The sequence below is a fragment of the Ochotona curzoniae genome, unplaced genomic scaffold (genome assembly GCF_017591425.1).
Source record: "Ochotona curzoniae isolate NIBS_2020 unplaced genomic scaffold, NIBS_Ocur_1.0 contig_908, whole genome shotgun sequence".
Classification (NCBI taxonomy): domain Eukaryota; kingdom Metazoa; phylum Chordata; class Mammalia; order Lagomorpha; family Ochotonidae; genus Ochotona; species Ochotona curzoniae.
Window position 1 is genome coordinate 30746907 of NW_024466607.1, and position 14718 is coordinate 30761624.

The 14718-nt window shown below is 40.8% G+C and overlaps 1 protein-coding gene across 1 annotated transcript; it reads right to left on the reverse strand.

The window, feature by feature from the left end:
- Positions 1-3102: 3102 nt before the first annotated feature.
- Positions 3103-14402, reverse strand: LMOD3 (leiomodin 3). Its single transcript, XM_040995067.1, has 3 exons — positions 14019-14402; positions 9696-11042; positions 3103-3129 (listed from the first exon to the last, which is right to left on the reverse strand). The coding sequence occupies exons 1-3, from the start codon at positions 14307-14309 to the stop codon at positions 3103-3105; spliced, it is 1665 nt and encodes a 554-aa protein (XP_040851001.1). The 5' UTR covers positions 14310-14402.
- Between the last annotated feature and the right edge of the window lie 316 nt (positions 14403-14718).

A 14718-nucleotide genomic window follows, 5' to 3' on the forward strand; every position in this document is an offset into this window, starting at 1 on the left:
TTAAAATGAGAATCCACCAGCTTCTATCATTTGTCAGAATTTTCCCCAGTAACTATCATGACCATACACTCGTTTAGATACACATTAGAATCAGGATACCATGAGTTCATATATTCTATTATCTTCATCCCCTTATTTTTCATGAACTTGGAAATAGATAATAAAAACATTCTGCTTACCAACTGAGTGATTATTGAGGTGACGTGGAGAAGAGTTAGGTGTCCCTAATGGAGAGTTGTGAAGACAACCAAGCAGTACTTAACGAAGAAACTCTCTGTGTGTCCTAGAATAAGAAGCAATAGTACATGCTGTGCCTGGCGTTTCTTCCTTCTTAGTTTCTCAGCTAAGGTGTAACCTTCAGAATCACACATTGTTATAACATGACTTCACAGAAATGGTCTAGAATCTGTACTCTTACCCAAATGTGAAGAATAAAATTGATTGAAGTTGTGGGATTTTTTTTTTTTTGGTGAGACTTTATTGAATGCACATAGTATTAAATATCTGAAAAAACTCAGTGACAACACTCTAAGCCATGAGGAAGTACCATACAGCAAATACTATTAACATGTGTAAACACGGTTTAGCAAAACCTTGTTACTTTATTCATTTGCAACTAGAATAAAACTGAATTCCACTGGGATTCTTTCTTTAACCTGACATAGGTTATATATACATTTTACCCTCTTGCATTCTGTATGTGGTGAATGCTGTCAACTAAATGCAATGAATTTTGGAAAAAAGTTGCAATTTGGATAAAAAAGAACACATTATAACAACAAATAGCCAGTGATCTATTATGGAGTGATAATGATGGGAAAAAAAAAACCAGAAAAAATGTAGACTAGTATTAAATTTTAAAAACAAGTTAAAATCCTCCACAAAAATCTTGCGGTAGGGCAACAGACAGGAAAAGCACAACATGAGCTTCGTCTCTTGACAAAACCTGTGTATGGAGGCAGTAAGCTATGAAATTGGATCATCTTTTCTTTTGTTCATCAAGAATTAAAATCTGCTTTCACAAAAATGAGCACTTTTTCAGATTGCCGATTTTAATGCTGTGGCTGTACAAGCAAAAGCAAAAGAGCTTTTCAGAAATTCAACTACTAATATGCACTAGGCATTCAAATATGTTTACAGCACTTAGCCCTAACAGAGCTTAGCCCCTTATCTGTAGAAACTGCTAGACACTGAAAAAGTTTTATCTATTACAGCCCTTTCTTAACTATCCTGCTTTGTGTGCAAAATGTTTTATAACTGTTGGCCTCTCTAAAATTAGTTATTTGATTAAAAATTCAAAGTTTATATTTGCATACTTTAGTGCACTCTCTCTTTAAAACATAGGCCCGCCATCTTTCCTGCATGGCTTGTCCTTCCAAGTAATGCATTGCTTTCCCCACATTACATCCATTACTAGCCTGCTTGGTTTGTTATGTGCAATTTGTGATTTAAAAGAAGGCGGATGCCAGTTATTCACTTGGCCGAAGGAGAAAAAGCACCAAAGCTTATTTTCCTCATTTTCAGGGTTCACACCACTACTGTTACTAGAAATTCTCAAGGCTATGTCTCTAATGACGAGAAGGAGAATTAAGGGTGCTGAAAACTTGAAAAAACACATGTAGGAGTTGTCAGGGAAGTGTTTGTGCAGGTTATGTGACCTGGGTGGACTTGGGTAGGACCCTGATAAGCGGGGAGCGAAAGACAGTGGGTGTGTTCTATGGCAAAGTCAACAGCAGGGCATAGGGTGTCCATGATGGTGTGTTATCAAGAGAAGCGTAGATAATTGGAGGGCAATAAGATTGCATTAATTAAGGCTGGGCAATGGGAGAGTTGAAGGATTGCATGGGTTTAAATTAAATCCTGTACATAAGTATTCTTTACAAGATTTTTGAGGAGAGTAATGGAGGTGAGATTAGATTCACAAACTCAGGAAAATTATCCCTTGGCATTCTTGGGAAGTGGTTCCCGTATCCCCCAAGGATACCAAAATCCACAGATACTCAAGTCTCTCAGGCAAATTGATGGAGTATTTGCACGTAACCTATGCAACCTGTTCCCAAAACATTTAAATCCTCTCCAGATGATTTAGAATATCTAATACAATGTAAATATTCTAAAAACAGGTGTTTTACCACATTGTGTAGGGAATCACGACAAGAAGAACCATCTGTGAATGTTGAATACAAACGCAATTTGTTTTCAAATGTTGTCAGTATCCAGTAGGTTGAATCCACAGATGAGGAACCTTGAGAGGGCTGACTGTATGTGTGTACTAGTTAGTTAAAACCATGACAACCTTAAGCTTGTCAGTGACTTTATTACTAATCCAAAACAATTTTTTTTTTCTACAAAACCTGTGCTATCTCCCATTGTTCTTCTGTGTGTGGAACTCGCTGCTGGCAAGTTTCACCCACCCCAAGGCCTTACTTTTCCCACTGCTTTCTCTTTTGTCTTCTCTGCATCCTCCAGCTTGTTCTGCTTCTCAAGGACTCTCCAGTCGGGTTGGAAGAATGCCCCGGAACACCAGAGGAGTAACAGGAGGTGAAAGCAAGGCAAGGGTGGAAACTGGACAGCACTGATAGTCCCAAGAAGAACTAATTAACCATTTGAGAGCATCAAAGGGTCTGCAGCTCATGTCACCCTTCACATTTCCACAGTGCGAAACATGATTTGTTCCCTTTATGACTCTGAGTGATCAATCTCACTCAATGCAGGAGACAGAAAGAGAAAAATAATGGGAGTAGAATAGTTAATACTTCTATCGCATTTGCTGTAAATTAACCAGAAGAAAGTAGTGGTAAAAGCAAAGACCAAAACAATGTTCGGGAACTTCTATTTCTAGAAGGGTAACCGAATGTCCCCTAAATCATTCAGATTGACTGGAACTACAGAATGTTGCCCTGAATTTTATTTTGCCTCCTCTCCCCCCTTCCTTTCAGCCCCTATTTTGCCATGGCTCAATCACGCTCTCCTTTACAGATAACCCATCAGATGTTAATCAGCATTGTTCCCGGTTCTGCCACCTGTATCCAAAAGTCTCCAGGCTCTGATTCAAGAGTCATCACGCCAAATTCTTGTTCTTCTAGATGACCTGATTGCTCCTTAGGCCAGTTCTTTAGGTAACTGCACCTGTGGTGGAAACATTCAAACAAAAGTAAGAAAGTTGATTCTGTAAATTTACAGCAAAAAGTGCCAAAATGTACTTGTTTCAAAGGATGTAGAAAGAGTTCAGAATTCTGGCCAGAAAACCTCCCAGATAATATCAACCACCATTTATGGAGTCCATTCCCCACATAGCCACAGCAGTGAGGGCTGGGCTAAATTGGGCTGTGCTGGAATATTGTCTGAAGTCAGGAGCCCCATCCTGGGCTCCCACATGAATGGCAGGGGCCCAAGGACTTGGGTGACCTTCCCCTGTCTTCCCATGTCCATTTGGTAGGCAGTTGAATTGGAATTGGAGGACTCCATGTGCTATGTGCATGTCCCAACCAGCAACCTAACCTAGCAGGCCAAACGCCTGCACCTGTCGTCTTAGGAACATTATCTCATTGCATTCTACAACTTTGTAAGAAAGAAAATAGCTTAGAGAAGACAGTGTTTTGCCTAACATCACACAGCTAACAAATGAAATAGGAGGTATCAATCACATTTGCCCAATTTCAGTACTTACTTTTTATATATCCTATAAAAACATCACATCAAAAACTATATGTTCTTTTTAGATTGGTCTTTTCTCTTTGAAGTATACTTCTAATTTGAAGCTCAATGAAATGTAAAATATTTGGAGACCTCTCCCCAAAAAGCAAACAATAAGGGTTCCAAATGCTCTATGTGTTAGGAGCGTGACGCATGCAGCCTGTGTGGACCTGCTGGAGGACACTGGAAAGTGCAGCGGATGCTATCTCCATCTGACTGACAGCAATATTTCTCCCTCCCTTGCCCATGCTCACCTGCCAACGGGATCCAACATTTCTGTCACCTGCCAGTTCTTGCAGCCAGTTCTCTGCCCATGATCTTGGCCTGAAACATTTCCCAGATCCTGCTCACCAGCAAGGACTTTGGATGGGCTATATCCAGCCAGCCTTCAACCTGAGCCTTCCCACCCACATTGGGCTTCTGACCTTCTCTCTCTCTGATACCAGACTTTGGGAGAAAGGAAGGTTATGATTGCACCTGTGCAGAGCTCATCCATGGATAAAAGAACAACTAGCACTGCAAATTAAGGCTCTGCCTGCAATGCCACATCCTCTATGAGCTCCTACTAATGTGCCTAGGAAAGCAGTGGAAGATAGTCCAAGGGCTTGGGCACCTACACTCACATGGTAGATTTGCATTAAGTTGCTGGCTTCTGGCTTTGGTCTCAGCCACATCCACTGTGGCCATTTGGGGAGCAAGCCACAAGATTAAAAGCTATTTATTCTCCCATCCCATCTGTAACTTTGCCTTCCAAATAAATACATCTTTAAAAAATTATGCCATGTATTTAATATAAAGTAGCAATAAATAGCTAAAACAGTAAATTCTGTGATGGAGTGGGAAGAATGTTACACAATGTAACATCCTGCACCTAGGAGTATGTTGATATATTTATGGAAGGGCTGCTCGGCACTAAGATGCTGCTTGAAATGCTGGCATCCCATATTGTACTAGTTTTCAGTATGTACCACTTGAACAACAGAAATCCCACCTCTACTTCTGATCCAGCTTTTGACTAATGCACAGCCTTGGAGGCAGCAAGTGATGGCTACAGTACTTTGTTCCCTGCCATCCACACGGATTACCTAGCTGGATCTTCAGAATCCTGGCTTCTGCCTGGCCCAGTCCTGGCTACTGCAATCATTTAGGAACCCTGTGTAACCCCCTTATTCCCTTTCCCCCATCCCTCCCTTTCAAATGAACGTAAATAAAGAAGCAAACATATTTTTAAAGACATACTGACATGTTTCAAATATAGCCAAGTTAGCTCTTGGGAAAAAAGAGAATGAGCCACCAAACAATCCTTGATTAATCACTTGGAAAAGAAAATGATACAGTGAATCTACTGCTTCTTAATCCTTTTAAAATTTAACCCTTTAATACATTTGTAATACGAAATTAAAACAAAAACAACAACAACAAAAAAAAACCAACTTAGAGCAGGGGCCAGCATTGTGTCTAGAACTGTGCTGCAGCCTGGCCTGGGACTCCTCCATGTCTTATATAAACTTCACCTTTTTAGTTTGATGTATCTATCTAAAGTAGTTGAAGAATAATGACCAGAGGTAACTCTAGATGAACGGAAGCACAAGGCAAGCTGTAGGGAAAAGCCTCCACATGCTCTCCAGGCACTTCATCCACCAGGAACACCCATTCATCTTGAAGTTCCTCAATGTGACTTTTGATGCACTAGGACATTTGAGATATATTCTTTATATAGACCAAACACTCTCCAGATATGATGAGACAATTCCTGAAATCTGTTTTTTTTTTCCTGAGTTTGAAATGCTACGTTGCTTTTTCCAAGATAGACTACCCTTCCCAAGAATCACGACATTGTCAAAGCTGTGACCAACCTCTGGCTTTGGCTTTTGTAGACTCTCCTGATTAGATCTCGACAGGTAAGAAACAGGGTTAGGAAAAAAGCAGTAAAGCAGTTAATGATAACTCCAGGCTTTCAGACCAGAAAGCAGAGAAAACTTGGATAACTGGGAACCAGAGGCAACCATCAGACCTCAAAGCCAAGAGTTCACTTAGGAGAGGGATGCTAAGAAAACTCCAAGTGATTCAAAGAGAAAGAGATTTGGGATTTGGCCTTGATTGTGTGGCATTGAAATAAAGGGATAGGATTGGAAAGAAGAGTGTAAAAGAAAAAACTCTGAAGAACTTGGTTCAAGAGAAAAAAGATCTAATGAATGAAGCAAGGAGAGATCCAGAGATGAAGTAAACATTCAAGGATGATAATCCTAAATTTATCCTAACAACAACTGAAGCATCATGGCATTTTTATATGTGACATTTTCAAAAGTTTATAGAGTAAGAGGGCCTGAAGAGCCAGCCTGTTGTCCACCAGCAGTTTTCAATACCTGGTCCACAGAGAACACCTCTCTTAGAGTGAGCTGAATGGTATTTTTATGGGAGAAGTGGTATTTGAGGATTTTTTTTCAGCTTAGGTTCTGTGTCAGAAGCAGTAAAACAAAATATGAAAAAAATTTTCAATATAAACTGATTGGAATGTGCTCTGCAAAATACAAAAACGTTTACATTTATTCTGAAAGAAAATTATGAAAGGAAAATACTATTTTTTGAAAGTTTTCTTAGAATAAGTGTCTGTGTGTGCTTTGGAAAAAAATCACTGCTAAAAATCCCAGCCAAGAAAAAAAATTACAAGATGTCAAAACCTTGTAATTTTACCTCACCTGATCGGTGAAGAGCTAAGAATAATGAACATCTCTGCCTGAAACCCCAAAACTTCACCGTTATAATGTAAGCATTGCCATGTCTCATTAACCAAAACATCCCTTTCTGTAGCAATTTTATAACATCACTGCTCATGTTTCTAGTATTTTGTTGAGTCAAAGATGCATATTTTATGATGTTCCAGTAGCTCTGAAGCCAGAATGCATCTTTAACTCCATGGTGTTTTATAACAGCTGGCTCTAAGTGCAAGAATCATAGTTACTTGTGGTCTTACCACCTGCAATGAATTGTGTGTCTTGTTGGGACTCTATACAGATTTCCTGCCACTTAAAAAAACGTATTCTAAGGAATGAAAAGGTAATCTTGCAGAATATAATGAGTAGGTAAGAACTCTTTGTACATGGGGAATTCATTGTGACATAGCAGATGAAACCACCACATAAACCACCTGATTCCATAACTCATACCGGAATACTTGTTGAGTCTAGGCTGCTCCACTTCCTGTCCAGCTTCCTGCTAGTGCACGGGAAAGGCAGTGGATGATGGCCCAATTCTGGAGCCCCACATGGGAAACTTAGACGTAGTTCTGAATTCCTGGATGTTGCTGGCACTTGGGGAGTGAGCCAGTGGGTGGAAAATCTATTACTCTGCCTTTCAAATACATAGTTGTTTTCTTTTTTATGCAAAGGTATTACTTTATTATTATTATTATTATTATTATTTTGCAGAACTAATGGATAGGAGCCAGGAATTCCACCTGGGACTCCCATTTGAATGTCAGGGACTTAAGTACTTATTACACGTTCTACTCCTTCCCAGGCACATTAGCAGGAAGATGGACAGGAATTGGAGCAGTTGGGACTTACAACAGCACTCAAATGTGGTATACTGGCATGGCAAGCAGTGGCTTAACCCACTGCACTGCAGTGCCAGCTCCAGTGTTGTTATTATTTTTAAAGAATTCAATGTACTATTTTTGAACATCTGTAAGCCTAAATTCAGTTAAAAACAAAAAGACTTAAACAATCAAAATGTCTGTTGGAAGACTATGGCATACAACATGGCTTTAAAACAGAACCATATTGTGTAAGCAGCAAGGTGCCCCAACAGCAGCAGGGAGTACATGGGTGTTAGTGAAGCACTTTTTCATCAGCAGATCAGTGCCTTTTCTTACTCTTCTTGAAGCGCATTTTGCAGACCCCAACAGATGAAGTGGTGCGACACCTGCGAAAAGATGCTGATTGCAAATGAGAGCAGCACAGACCACCAGGCCCTCAGGACAGAGGAAAGCCAGTTCAAAGCAGACTCCAGCACCCACGACTGCCATTCAAAAAGCACAGCAGCGTTTACTTCGTGGCACGTTTTCATAGTTTATTCAAAAGCAAGCAAGCACGCTTGAAACTGACAGCATCCTGGAACTGATTAAAATATGAAACATGTAGTACTTAATGGAAGTGTTTTTGAGGCTAGCATCATGTAGGTACGTGAGTAGCTTTTGCTCTGAGATATGGACCCAAAGCTGAACTCTGCTGAGCAAAAAGCCAGGAGTCTTGACCTGAAATTGTTAAACACTGTGAGCAGCTAACACTAACTGTCTGACTCACTGATGTCCCTCGAAGTGTTTGTCGTACTAATGAATAAATGAATGAAACAGACTCAGCAGAAGCGAGTCTGCCCATGGCACATACCCAGAAGTCAAGGAGTTGGTTCAGGTTGAAATTTGAACTTCCTCTTCTCCTCTACATTCACAGTCTTTATAGACTTTTTTTTTTTTTTTGGAAGCTTATTCTTTTCAGAAAGGTACTTTTCAGATTTTTTTTTTTTTAATTTTGGTATTGCCACAAAGGTGGTTAGAAGATTCTTTACTGATGACTGTTTGTGGAGGAAGTCACAGAGCTCTTTCCTATCAGACACACTGTTATTCACCCGCAGTGGAGGGAGGTCCAGCTGCTGGGGGAAGAACAGGTGCGACATATCTCAACATTGTGTCCAAGGGCAGGCAAAGAACTCTTGTCTGACCTCATGTGACCTCCAAGGCTCTGATCCTGGCTCTTTCCTCAGGAACAGAGCTGTAGGTGAAAGCCATCTCTGATGGCCAAAAACTGAATACTGACGATTTTGCTTTACTTGGAGATGGAACACACACGCATCCTTCTGGAGGAAAAAAACCTCCCAGAAGTTTGTTGGAAAAAAAAAATGCAATTCAGAGTTTTCTAGATCCCCCAAATTTTTGAAATCCATGCAAAATTTTTTCATAATATGCATTCCCTCTGAACTTTTTGAAGATCTTCCTGTATTTATGGATTTCTAAATTCTTATAGCCAAGTAAGCTTTTGATCAAAAAAAAAAAAAAAAACTTTGAGATACCTGCATTTGTGTGTAAATAGCACAAAAGTTTTCAGGGAAAAAAAGAAGCTGACATGAAAATTGGTTTAACATGTCTTGTTAAATTTGTGAATCTCATATTCACTATTCTAAGGCTACTTTTAGCTAAACTTCATACATGATTTTAAAATACTGTAGTTGGTTTAGTCGCCTGTGGTCTTTGAAGGTTCACCTTTCAGCCTCTGTAAGCACCATCATAACTGAAACACATCCATTCCGAGATTTTCACTTGTTGGCAGTAATAGTCCATTGAGTCAATATTCTGACTAAAATATTTTAAAACTCCATGCATTCAGAGAGGTGCAGATCTGGAGTTTACCACTCATGTATCCACCTACAACGCGAGGAATGTAAATGCAATTGCAGTCATACTGTTCATCTATTAGATGGTTGCTAAGCATTCTTTATCTTTTGGCCTAAATTAGACCTGTTCTTACTTATTCCTCATCACAGGCTCCTAAGGGTATCCTAACTGTCAGTTCTGAGTGGCTAGAACTGTGTTGAATATGCACCTGCGGGGTTCAGAAGAGTGGGATGAATCGAGGTTTGGCCTTGGACACAGGACTGAGTTTCAATGTCAGCTCTATGGTTTCTTTGTTGTGCCTCCCAGACATGGTATGAACTTCTCTAAGCCTTCATTTTTCTTCTTTATACCACACTGACAATTATAATACCTACCTTTAGGGGACTACAGCTCTGGCCTATATAACTGCTTGATGGGTGTTAGCTGCTAATGTTACTGTTACAGACGTTGTAAAGGTGTCTGTTCTTAGGGATAAGCAGTAATTCACATCTACTGCGAACACTCACTGGTCTCCCCCAGTTAGTCACTATTGGTGAATTTCTCCATTTGCTACAATGAGCTGTGATCCGTCGTGTAGGGCGTTAGTTCACCTCTGCTCCCTCCTACTTACAGGTTTAAGGTAGGCGACATTGCTTTGGCGAATGTCGTTCAGGAGCTGATCTCGGGGAGTGATTTCTACCAGCGGCGGAGGCCTATTCCGTGGCACCGGTTTGAGGGTTTTAATCACGTCTTTGAGGTTGGTTTTCTCTGGAGCTTCTCTGGCTTCGGGCATGCGCGATTTGCGCTGGATTCTCTTGAGCTTGACCACGCGGAAGGAATCGGGATCCGTCCTCGCCTTGCCCTCCGGTGGCGGTGAGGGCTTTGTCATGGTTTCATTTCTTTGACCAAATGGCACTGCTTGGGCATTGGGAGGGCGAGCAGGAGGCTGGAGGAACTGCTGCATTCTGGGGTCTGGCATGGGTCCTCCCAACATCTCCCACATCCCGGGAGGCAGCCCCAACCCGTTCTCCAACATGGCTATCAACTTTCTCTGCTCCTTGAGCTGCTGCTGTTTCTGTTCTTCTTGTCTTTTCTGCCTCTGCTTATCCTGATTCCTGGTGAGCAGATTGGTGACCACCATCCTGGGACCCGGGAGCTCAAAATGGTAGCCCATCTTCAGGAGAGTGGTGTTGGCCTTCAATAGCCTGGATATCTCCATCTCGGCGTGATGGCCCAACATGTGCCTTTGATTATGAAAGCGAAGTTCGGTCAGCGTCTCATTGAACTGGAGACACCTCATGATGGCCACGATGCCCTTCCCTGTGATGAAGTTGGACTCGATGTTGAGAGTGGTAATGCTCCGATTTTCACGCAGCATGTTGGCCAACGCAAATGCTACGTTCTCGTCAGCGCCCACGTTGGCCAAGCTGACCGTTTTGATGTGCTTGTTTTTCTTCATTGCATTGACGAAGTCCAGTAACATTTCTTTGGGGATGTTTTCGATGTTGTTCAGGTTGAGCTCTTTCATGTCAGGATCGTTCTGTCTTACCCTCCGCAAGCTCCCATCCAGGTCTGTCTGGTTTCCTGAAGGTCTTGCGCTTACTTTCAAAAAACTGGTGTCTAGAGTTAACTTCTTGGGGTCTAATTTAGATATTTTTTTCTCACTGGTCTCCTGGGGATCGGGTCTGTCTCCCTGTTCTTCTGATGCGGTTGTAGCTACTGCTTGGCAATTGCTCTTACCATTTCTGATAGGGTCCTTTGCTTCACTTTGATCTTCTCTTTCTGTATTTGCCTCACTCTCTTCCTCACTGTCATCTCCGTCATTGTCATCATCTTCATCTTCCTCTTCATTGTCATCATCACTGCTCTCTGAATCTCTTTTACGTGCTACGATTTCACTATTGAGCTTTTCCTTTAGAAATTGGGGCACATTTTTAATACCTTTTTTAATCTCTTCATGCTTTTCTTGAGGATTTTCCTAAAAGAGAGGTTGGTGAGGGTTAGAATATGTGGCAGTCTATAGAAGTAGAGTAGTGTCTACTGGGAAAGAAACATTTCCAGTAACAACAACAATAAAAACCAGTAAGTTTTATGTATGACAGTATTCCATTCAAGAATATGTGGATGTGTATACAAATGGAGCATATGAAGGTTTACATATGTATAGGGCAAATATGTTAGAATGTTTACCAAATCTGTGGTTGTTTCTGTGGAAGGGGGATAACCACAAAACAAACAAACAAACAAAAAACTCAGAGGTGGAAAAATATTTAGAGGACATTCACTTTGGTTGTTATATAATGAATCTTGTTTTTGTTTTACAAAATACTACAAAAAATATATATATCAACAACAAACAACATATAGAGTGTATATATATATATATATCTTTAAAAATTAAAATAATTGGAGCTTATGGCAGGCTAATCCTCCTGCATCCCATATGGCCACCAGCTCAATTCCTAGCTGCTCCAGTTTTGATCTAGCTCCCTGTTTATGACCTGGAAAAACAGCAGAGGTTGGCCCAAGGATGCAAGGCCCCTGCACCCACATGGACGACCTGAAAGAAGCTCCTGGTCCCAGTTTCAGATCAGTCCAGTTCTCACTGTTGCAACCTTCTGGGTAGTGAATCACCAAACAGAAGATCTGTCTTTCCCTTTCTCTCTGCAAGTCTGACTGGCAAGTAAAATAAATTAAATCTTTTTTAAAACTAGATAATTTTAGATACCCATTTAAGCTATACTGATCTATTCAGTAAGTTAAAATGACTTAAGTTTTTTAGATCATATATATTTTTTTGGTATTCAATTCTAGAACCAGTGAAAATTGTTTTAAAACTATGTGGAGGCTGGCGCCATGGCTCAACAGGCTAATTCTCTACCCTGTGGCACAAGCATCCCATGTGGGTACTGTTTTGTGTCCCAGCTACCTTACTTCCCATTCAGCTCTCTACTTAGGATCTGGGAAAGCAGCCATGGATGGTCCAGGTCCTTGGGACCCTTTGTCTACACAGGAGATCCAGAGGCTTCTTGCTCCTAGCTTCGGATCTTCCCAGCTCTGGCCATTGTAGCCATTTGGGGAGTGGACCAGTGGATGGAGGACCTTTTCCCTAGCTCTCCTCTCTGTAAATCTGCTTTTCAAATGAAAATAAAATAAACCTTTGAAAAAACTATATTAAATTTATCAACATACTACATTTTTTCCTCTTCCTATGTTGCTCAAGATACATCTTTGTATTCAACCTTGGGACTCACATTTCTCTGTTGCCCTAAGTAAGATTTATATATGTGAAATGTCTGCTATTTAGGCTAACAAGAGCATCAGATTTCCCTGAGACCATAATGTGGAGAACATGAGAGCAGGCTGGTATTTTAGATTATTCAAGTGAATTTCAGAAAGGTTTTCTTGGCATAAAAAAAAATGGAAATCCATGAATAGGTTTTTCAAAAACGTGCAGTTTAAATGGACTTTTTGAAGACCTCATGCGTTTTAAAATTTTTATTTTTATTTTTATTTGCTTTTGTGTTTCCAGTTCTGCGGGCAGGATTACCAGTGCAACTTCTCCGAACGGAAGGGTCTGTAAGGCAAATCCAGCTATGAAATGGAACTGGATTATGCAGAGATTGAGAGAGAATTCTTTCATTTGGGGAAGAAAACGGTATTTTCTATCATTTTCATTGAGGCTTTGACGTTTGTCAACAATTTTTGTTAGATCTTTGCACATCAGTGATTATTCTCTTCTATACAGTCTTACATCTCAGGTGTCATTTGGGAAGGCATAGCAGTTTTAGGCTCAGCTTCCTGTGAGCAAAAACTCAATCTTTGATGTTCAGGATACACAGTCACCTTCACCAATGAAAGCCTGTACCCCTGCATTTCCCATCTGTCCCAGCAGGGGGGGGCCAACCATCAGGCCGTTTACACACAAGGAAGACAACTACTCGTGTTTAACTTTTGTAATTGGCTTTCCTGTACAATTGCCCTTTAATTCTCTGACCTCTCATGGTAAATGCTCCCCAAAGTGTACCTAAAACCTTAACTTAATCAAGGTAACAATTTAATTCCTAGAGCTCAGTTCATGTTTCAACTCTTCTGGCCGTGAAACAATCTAATACTATACTTTCACTGGTTTTCCTTAAACACAGGCACAATAATTTAGCAAGATATTTCTGTGTCAACAGGCAAAACTGAGAAACTTGACTTAGGGTTCTCGTCCAACTTTGTGAAGTCATTTTTTGTTTGCTTGTTTTTTGCTAAGTAAGTTTTTAGGTGGAATAGCGCAAGAATTGTGCTGATACACAGTAAGTCTTGAGAATCAAATATTTAGTTTTAAATTTTTAAAAATACAAGAAAGCTCTTTAAAACAATTTAATAGCTATCTAGTTCTAAATGCCATCAATGAGGCCCAGTACAGGATGGAGAATATTTAATATGTTTTGTTATTCAACTTGATATAATTGCTAGGTAGGTGGCCTAGACTCCAAGGAAATGATGGAATCTTGGCCATTGTATCTAAAAGCCCACATGCTATGGATGTATCAGAGAAAGAGAAAGCAGAGCATTCATTGGCCTCTCACAGGCACCACCTGCAATAAACAAACAAAACAAAACAAAGCAAAACAAAACAAAAAACAAGCAAAAATTCATATTAAGGACAACTGCTGCTGGGTCATCACAAGTCATTAAATATTGTGTCTATAAAATAAAGGTTTTCCAAAATAGCAAACTCAAAAGTCATCTTTGGCATAAGATCTTTGTAAGAAACGGCCAACTTTCTTCTTAGAGCCCTGCCATGTCAGTGTATGAGAAAACTCCACTCTGTAGCAGGATTGAACGTGACTATTTAACACTGGCGTGACAAAAACCCCGGGGTCTGGAGACACAACAGCTACAAGGCAACCACTTGTTGGCCTAGACCCCCCGTAGCCATTCCTCTACACCAACCCTTGGTTACCTCAGACTGCACGAAAGTGACCGGAACACGCTCGTCTTCCAGCATGCGCCTTGATGCCTTCTGCCAATACATATAATCAACCAGGGATTTATGGTCGAAGTTTCCAGTCGGGGGCTTGTCAGTCTGGTCCTTCTGAATCATTCCCACGGGCAGGTGGGGGTCAGGGGCCATGACCTCCATCTCTGACTGCAATTCTTTCAGTTCTTCGGGGGACAGGTTGGCCAAGATTGCGTCTTCATCAATCTCTCCATCAAGGAGTTCCTCATCTGAATTCCTGCTGGTCTCAGACATTGTTCTGCCTGTTTCTATTTGAGTAGAAAAGAAGAAATAATCAAGAGATGATTTCTTAAAATGAAAAAGATAAATCAACTTTAGAGGGTCCAACAGTTAGCAAAGGTCCCAATCAATCTACCCTGGAGATTTTTTTTTTTCCTCCAAGAAGTTCAGTGGTGTTTGCAAAGCAGCTAGGAGTGACTGCAGCTGAGCGCCTGCTGGATCTATATTAAGCAGGATTTGGCTGACGGGGGAGGCGGGGAGCAGGCCGATTTATGGAACTACTATGCTGCTCCCTTTTCGGCAACTTGAGTCAGCTGTGCAAATCCGTCTGACATTTCGGTACAGCTGCTTGCACTGGCCAGTGAGTAACTGGCCTCCAAAATGTCCCTAGGAGTCAAGTTCATTCCTTCACCATGTCCTCTCT

Bases quoted from the DNA above. Each gene is read 5' to 3' on its own strand.
- LMOD3 (XM_040995067.1), bottom strand. From the start codon at position 14,309: ATGTCTGAGACCAGCAGGAATTCAGATGAGGAACTCCTTGATGGAGAG. The intron at 11,043-14,018 runs GTAACCAAGGGT...CCTCTCTTTTAG, and splicing joins TCACTTTCGTGCAGTCTGAG to GAAAATCCTCAAGAAAAGCA. The intron at 3,130-9,695 runs GTAAGTAGGAGG...TTTCCACCACAG, and splicing joins ATGTCGCCTACCTTAAACCT to GTGCAGTTACCTAAAGAACT.